This window comes from Amphibalanus amphitrite, unplaced genomic scaffold (genome assembly GCF_019059575.1).
Source record: "Amphibalanus amphitrite isolate SeventyFive unplaced genomic scaffold, NRLGWU_Aamphi_draft 002006F_arrow, whole genome shotgun sequence".
Lineage (NCBI taxonomy): Eukaryota > Metazoa > Arthropoda > Thecostraca > Balanomorpha > Balanidae > Amphibalanus > Amphibalanus amphitrite.
In genome coordinates, this window is record NW_024883499.1 from 42,380 (window position 1) to 50,241 (window position 7,862).

General features: G+C 50.1%; 1 protein-coding gene across 2 annotated transcripts; it reads right to left on the bottom strand.

Annotated features, from left to right (window-relative positions):
- Positions 1-2,085: 2,085 nt before the first annotated feature.
- LOC122376072 (spore coat protein SP96-like) lies at positions 2,086-7,281 on the bottom strand. 2 transcript variants are annotated; one of them, XR_006255514.1, is made up of 4 exons: positions 6,684-7,259; positions 5,417-5,469; positions 3,483-4,222; positions 2,086-2,646 (listed from the first exon to the last, which is right to left on the bottom strand). XR_006255514.1 is itself a non-coding variant. In XM_043355748.1 (3 exons), the coding sequence occupies exons 1-3, from the start codon at positions 6,897-6,899 to the stop codon at positions 3,479-3,481; spliced, it is 759 nt and encodes a 252-aa protein (XP_043211683.1). In that variant the 5' UTR covers positions 6,900-7,281; the 3' UTR covers positions 2,686-3,478. The 2 variants fall into 2 exon arrangements, 1 of the variants encoding a protein (XP_043211683.1); XM_043355748.1 differs by lacking the exon at positions 2,086-2,646 and having other exon boundaries at positions 2,686-3,968; positions 6,684-7,281.
- Positions 7,282-7,862: the final 581 nt, after the last annotated feature.

Sequence of the window (7,862 nt, forward strand, 5' to 3'; positions counted from 1 at the left end):
GTCTTTACCAGTAAATAGAAATAGCATATTCTCCGCGTAGTAAAGCATAGGCGTATTTGTGAGAAAATGGATAGAATTGAATTTAGCAGAGTCGCTTTCCTGGTTGATCTAATTTTGGCATCGCTTCTTATTTTACATCCGCAACTATATATCCCTGATGCCGAATATCCAGCGGCAGGCATAGACACAACACTTACGGCAGGGACTTTGATGCAAAACCGCTTCTGTAAATAAAATAACTCTGAAATGGTGCTGGTTGTCCACCTATTATCTCCAGTGTAAATGAAGGCCGAGAGAACGCGCTTTCTGAAAGTTTTAATTATATGACATCCCGGCGTACTGTACGTCGTCGTGAGCGACGTTTCACGGCCGCTGCTAGCACCCTCCCACCACACGCAGCGAAATCGGTTTCCACCATTAGAGTTCAGTGGTTTCCACATACATTTAAGAACTCGGACGCTCCAATATTGAATGACGTTAGCTGGTCTCTAAACCCAATGCAGTGACTTGTCTCAGACTTAACCTGACATCGACGTGACTTGTTGACCTACTGATGGAGAATGCACCAAAAAAATCTGTCTCGACCATCCATTCGGAAGTTTGATGAGGAGCCAAAAATCTGCATCCCTCCCAGCGATTCGTATATTCATCTCAATGCTTCAAGAAGTCCGGGTTAAAAATATGCGCACAAAACACACATTAACGACTTTAAAACGGAAACAAGCTTCACCACTCACACGCAAAACTGAGGCGAAACTTGAGCTGTCATTAATTGTATAAATGATAATGTGAATTTACCACGAGCACAGAGTAGTAACCAACAGCGCAGAACCAACATGCTCGGTCCGAACTCAGCTCTGCAAATATCAGTTCTCACCGCGCCAAACAGTCTCACAAACGGCAAATAACCGAGGTTACCACGATCACGAATGTGAATGATCATTGATCACCAATACCATAAAAGTCTTGCGGCACGCCGCCGCCGGCTCCCGCCACAGCCAGCGCAGGGGCGCAGCACACAAAGCGAGGCCACGCTAAAGTCTTGCGGCACGCCGCCGCCGGCTCCCGCCACAGCCAGCGCAGCGGCGCAGCACACAAAGCGAGGCCACGCTAAAGTCTTGCGGCACGCCACCGCCGGCTCCAACCACAGCCAGCACAGCGGCGCAGCACACAAAGCGAGACCACGCTAAAGTCTTGCGGCACGCCACCGCCGGCTCCAACCACAGCCAGCGCAGCGGCGCAGCACACAAAGCGAGGCCACGCTAAAGTCTTGCGGCACGCCGCCGCCGGCTCCCGCCACAGTCAGCGCAGCGGCGCAGCACACAAAGCGAGGCCACGCTAAAGTCTTGCGGCACGCCGCCGCCGGCTCCCGCCACAGCCAGCGCAGCGGCGCAGCACACAAAGCGAGGCCACGCTAAAGTCTTGCGGCACGCCGCCGCCGGCTCCCGCCACAGCCAGCACAGCGGCGCAGCACACAAAGCGAGACCACGCTAAAGTCTTGCGGCACGCCGCCGCCGGCTCCAACCACAGCCAGCACAGCGGCGCAGCACACAAAGCGAGGCCACGCTAAAGTCTTGCGGCACGCCGCCGCCGGCTCCCGCCACAGCCAGCGCAGCAGCGCAGCACACAAAGCGAGGCCACGCTAAAGTCTTGCGGCACGCCGCCGCCGGCTCCCGCCACAGCCAGCACAGCGGCGCAGCACACAAAGCGAGGCCACGCTAAAGTCTTGCGGCACGCCGCCGCCGGCTCCCGCCACAGCCAGCGCAGCAGCGCAGCACACAAAGCGAGGCCACGCTTAAGTCTTGCGGCACGCCGCCGCCGGCTCCCGCCACAGCCAGCACAGCGGCGCAGCACACAAAGCGAGGCCACGCTAAAGTCTTGTGGCACGCCGTCGCCGGCTCCCGCCACAGCCAGCGCAGCGGCGCAGCACACAAAGCGAGGCCACGCTAAAGTCTTGCGGCACGCCGCCGCCGGCTCCTGCCACAGCCAGCACAGCGGCGCAGCACACAAAGCGAGACCACGCTAAAGTCTTGCGGCACGCCGCCGCCGGCTCCTGCCACAGTCAGCGCAGCGGCGCAGCACACAAAGCGAGGCCACGCTAAAGTCTTGCGGCACGCCGCCGCCGGCTCCCGCCACAGCCAGCGCAGCACACAAAGCGAGGCCACGCTGAAGTCTTGTGGCACGCCGCCGCCGGCTTCCGCCACAGCCGGCGCGGCACACAAAGCAGGGCCACGCTGAAGTCTAATCACCAGGATGCACGTACAGGCGCGCACGCTTGGCCTCCCGGCTGCAGGTAGGCTGCTCCTTTCGGAGACGTTCTCTGTAGCTCACCTCCACTCTCCGCCCTGCGTGGCTACATCAGGCGAGGTGCCATGCAGAAGGGCGCTGGTCGGCACCGCAGACAAAGCGGCGCTGGCGGGGACCGCAGACGAAGCGGCGCTGGCGGGGGCCGCAGACGAAGAGGCGCTGGCGGGCGTAGAGGACCAGGAGTAGGCCAAGGTCTCCGGGTGACTGAGGAGACGAACAGGAGTGGATTGAACATGGGACTGCATGGCAATGAACAGCATGGAACTGCGCCTAGGTCAGTGGAGCACAAGATGGACGCACACTGCTGATGCATGATGACCAATAGATAAACACAATCCCCTGAAAAGAAACCAACCAGATTTAGGAAGGGTGTACACATTGTCTAAGCGCGTGTATGTAACACACGCCACTGGTCCAGCTGTGACCAGCTGCTGTATTACTTTTTACTTTTTGGGACCTCCGCTGTTCCTACGACGTCATTTGGAAGCAATACCTAATTTGGCATGCTTAAAGTGCGGCAGATGTTGCGCGCAATGCAGCATATATCACCAGGTGTTACCAAACGTTTTAGTAAAATATTTTAAAATCGTCAGATCTGCGCTGACGTCACACATTCAGAGGGGGACATTCAAAAACATTAGCCCTTCTGAATCCAAGTGCTGCAACTTTGAGATCAAATATTTTCGATTTGAAGCATTTTTCGATGTTGTGAGTACCCAAACCGGTAATTGCACGCCAGGGACCCCAATCTTGCTATCTCAACTGAAAACTAATGCTAAGGTGGGATGGTCACTTAAAGGAGAGGGCTGCATAACATATTAGCAGCCGCTGGAAATTATCTTCATATGCAAACCATTCAACATACAAACAAAACATGATATTTTAATGAAATACACTTCTTATTAGCCTAGAGCTAGGCACAAAGTTGCATTTTTGTACATCCCATGGCATATAGCAATTCTATCCATGAAAAAGTACATAGTTTGGTTTGTAAAGAGACTAAGGGATACAGATTCAACAAAGAAACAAGGTGAGAAGTGAGAACAAATACAAATGGGTCCCCTGGACCCTCATCCCTGAAAATATTATGTTGATTGGTGAGGCGACTCTGATGATGTGGCATGAACATGATATTTCTGAATTTACCTGGACAAAACTAATCAGTAATAGCTCACCTCCACTCTCCGCCCTGCGTGGCTACATCAGGCGAGGTACCATGCAGAAGGGCGCTGGTCGGCACCGCAGACGAAGCGGCGCTGGCGGGGACCGCAGACGAAGCGGCGCTGGTCGGCACCGCAGACGAAGCGGCGCTGGCGGGGACCGCAGACGAAGCGGCGCTGGCGGGGGCCGCAGACGAAGCGGCGCTGGTCGGCACCGCAGACGAAGCGGCGCTGGCGGGGACCGCAGACGAAGCGGCGCTGGCGGGGGCCGCAGACGAAGCGGCGCTGGTCGGCACCGCAGACGAAGCGGCGCTGGCGGGGGCCGCAGACGAAGCGGCGCTGGTCGGCACCGCAGACGAAGCGGCGCTGGTCGGCACCGCAGACGAAGCGGCGCTGGTCGGCACCGCAGACGAAGCGGCGCTGGCGGGGGCCGCAGACGAAGCGGCGCTGGTCGGCACCGCAGACGAAGCGGCGCTGGCGGGGGCCGCAGACGAAGCGGCGCTGGCGGGCGTAGAGGACCAGGAGTAGGTCAAGGTCTCCGGGTGACTGAGCAGACGAACAGGAGTGGATTGAACATGTGATTTAATGGTTGTGAACAGCATTGAAATGTACCCATTTCAGAGCAGAAACGCATACTAATTGGTGCGTGATGATGTTTGTAATGTGATGGTGTGTGGAACGGTGATATGATGATGTGCTGAGCATATACCCGTTGGTCATTAGAGGGTAGTGATTGATTAGGATATTGCAATCTCCTGTGAAAGGAGGAAAATGGATTACAACATATTTGCAAATGTACACAAAATTACCCTCCCACCTTCAAAAAAGTTAATGAATTGGCATGACAGTGATGTCGCTCGGTTCAGAAAGAGCGAAAAAGAATATCTACCAAATTTCATCGAAAAATATTCACCGGTTTTCAAGATATTAGACTTTTACTTTTGTTTACTTTTTGGGATCTCCGCTGTTCCTAGCGACTTTATTTGGAAGCAATAGTTTGGCAGCTGAAAGTGCGGCACTTGCTGCGCGCAAAGCAGCATATACCACCGCATGCTATCAAACGTTTTAGTCAAAACATTTAAAAATCGTTAGATCTGCGCGCTGACGTCACACATTCAGAGGGGTATCAAATGCATTAGCCCCTCTGAATCCAAAGTGCTACAACTTTGAAATTAGATATTTTCGATTTGAGGCATTTCTCGATGTTGTGAGTGCTCAAACCAGTAATTGTGAGCCAGGGACCCCATTTTGGCTATCTCAACTCAAATCTAATGTTAAGGTGGGAGGGTCCCTTTAACAAAGATGTCAAAGGTGAAGGTCTCGAAATAAATAACGAGTGAGTATGAAATGTCATAATTCTTTCATTCAACGTCATTTATTAAGTTGTCTAAATAAATATCAATGGATAATGAAATACATTTCATACTCATTTGTTATTTATTTGATGTCTTCCATGTCTTGTACTAATTGAGTTCAGTTAGTTCCAGCTTCCAACAAGGACTCTGCAGGGGTCACCCTGTCGCTCGTTTGTTTACAGCCCTATCCTGATTTGCAATATTTTTGACCACACTTTCATTAGGGTACTGGGTAGCATAGTATGTCTGAAAGGTGGCCAAAAAGATGGCAAATCAGGATAGGGCTGTAAAACAAGTGAGCAACAGGGTGACCCCTGCATGTGCAGAAGTGAAAGGATTTAGATTACTTCCAGATATGTGGAAAGGACCTTACTGACTGGGTAAGATACATAACCACTCCATAAGGGTACCTACTGGGTAGCATAGTATGTCTGAAAGGGGGGCCAAAAAGATCAGATGGCAAAGCATAGAAATGTGTCCCAAATAAAGAAATCAACAATTGACAGTGAAAGGCAAAGCTCTATGATATAAACACTATCAATGGCAAACATTGGCAGCACTACCAAGTGCTTATCAGTTGCTGGTAATCCTCACCAGACAATGCTGACATGCAGAGCATTTTCAGATCCGGAATGGCGCTGGCTCTCCTGGAAGAAAACAAAATAGTCATTAATTGATTTTGAAAGAAAGCAAAGTAATCATTAGGTATTAGGTAATTATTAGGTACGTAATAGTTATCATTTGGCCGGACGGCAACCATCATAAGGATTATAAGGAGGCACATTTATTTTTTATAAATTTAGTCCGAACCTTTTGAATGGAAGGATTCTCAAGGACAGAGCCACCGCTAAGCAGAGCTCGTTGCGATGGCTCTGCCCTCTACCCTCCGATTGTGCAATTCCTGGTGCATGGCAGAATTTAGAGTCAGAAGTTTAACTACGCACATAGCCGCGCACGGCCGGTCCCCTCACTGACTTCGCCTGGCTACGGCCTGCCACCAACCGCAACCATACCCGCCAGGAGGCTCATAAACATCGAGCGCCCGTCGCGCTTCGAACCCGGACCGTCATACCGGGACACGAGCTCTCACCTCGCGGAGTCCAACGCTCTACCGACTGAGCTACGGGACCAGCTTTATTTATGAGTTTGATTAGGTCAGGTTTGGTTTGGTTTGGTTTTGTTTGATTTGATTTGGTTTGGTAACTGGTTAGGCTAGAAAGGACTAAGGAGTATCTCCAAGTAGCGCGGACCCAAAGGCCAAAATGCAGAGTGAGATATACCTAGTGGCTACAGTTTTTGCGCACTCTCCGTAGAAGCCTGCCCAAACGGTCTGAGGAATATTCCCTGGGATTCTCTTAGCAGACATCACCCGAGCTGCCATATCCAGTTAGGTAGGTTGGTAGGTTGTAGGTTGGTAGGTTAGGTTGTAGGTTGGTAGGTTGTAGGTTGTAGGTAAGGTAAGGTCAGGTTAGATATGTTTTGTTATATATTTAACCATGAAAGGACAATTGTTGCGCAAGTGAGACATAGATATGGCAGCTCGGGTGACGTCTGCAAAGAGAGTACCTGATCCCCGATGAAAAAACGAAACCGCCCATCCGAACGCAGCATGTGTCTGCCCCAACTAGATCTTGTCGAACCCTGCCACGTTTTGCAGACTGGATCGCTCCCAAAAATAGCAGAATCGTTGTCATTTTTAGCACATGTGACAAAAATAGCATATGATAAAAATGACTGATTGACCAAACCTCCCAGACTGATACAAATTCCTGTGAATCTGCACAGCACAAGAGTAAATTCACACTGCAAACATCAATGGAGAGCCCAGCTATGAGCCAACACATCAGTCAAGTAATCTCACCTGAACAATTTTCATCTGCGACCTGCCATAGGAAATACACTTATGACACAGGTATCGTCCAGCAAGCTTGCCAGGGTCACCCATTCCCAGGGCCTGAATGACGGACTTCGAAACGTACTTGGAACCAATCTTGTTCAATTTTGGCACTTCCGACTCACTTGAAATCAGTGAGTGCCCCCCATATGCACAACGCCGTCTTCTGCCTTCAATATTCATCTTGAAATTTAGAAGCCAAGGCGTACAAGCGCTCAAATCTCGGGCAACATGGCGTCCAAATGGCGTCGGCGACGGAAGTGGCGCACGTCGCCATTTCTAATATACGGTTTATAACAAAAACGAGATAGTTTTCGACAAATTTAGCCATTTTCCGTAAAACCATATGCTTAATGAGGTATATCAATCGAAAGTCAATACGCTAATCTATCTCAATCAACAACTTGTAGAGGCCAGCTCCCTCCCATTTTTCAACTACCTCTTTACCATAGTGCCTTTTTTCATTCAGACATTGAAGCCTTTAGGGGCGAATTTCGCCTTTTTCCGTAGAACCTTAAGCTTAATGAAAATTAACATCTAACAGACAATTAAATACTGGTGCTAATTTTAATTTTTATAGAGGCCAGCTCACTCTAGATTTTTTATAGGAACGCTCTGTCTAAGGGCCATCACTTCTTATCAAGCACAAAATGGCACTTTGAAAAGCGATAATTTAATGTTTTTCTGTTGTTTTCCAAAAAGTTCATATCAAGAGAATGCAAAAATCAATTTCATTTCTAAAAACATCAGAATTAAGTAGGTTCACTGCCTAGATACTGAGATATCCGAGGCTTCCTGAAGGCATGATGTCATACCGTGAAATTACAAATTTCTTGGCAAGAACGAATTTTAATGAGGATAACTAAAAATATGTCTTTATTAAATCGCGAAACATAAGTAATAGCAAAGTATTAGGAAAATCTGTAAAGTAGTCACGTAGCAAGTATCTTGCAAATCATGCTAGCACTAGTTGTCAAGACCTGAACCCGTTGCCTTCATGTTGAAGGAATTTTTCGGTGTTACCTAGTGTTTTTATATACCTTGTGTCTGGACGGGGAGCCGGCACGGGGGAGTCCCGTGCCGGGTGTGTCGGACTAATACAGAAGTGTGCCATTCCGTACCGCTCTCTGGTCGACGCGAGGCGAG

What these genes read in the sequence shown, in the direction of transcription:
- LOC122376072 (XM_043355748.1), bottom strand. Translation starts at nt 6,899, where the DNA reads ATGAATATTGAAGGCAGAAGACGGCGTTGTGCATATGGGGGGCACTCA. An exon ending in CGCAGATGAAAATTGTTCAG is followed by an intron (nt 5,470 to 6,683) that starts GTGAGATTACTT and finishes GTTTTCTTCCAG; the next exon opens with GAGAGCCAGCGCCATTCCGG. An exon ending in CTGCATGTCAGCATTGTCTG is followed by an intron (nt 3,969 to 5,416) that starts GTGAGGATTACC and finishes TACGCCCGCCAG; the next exon opens with CGCCGCTTCGTCTGCGGCCC.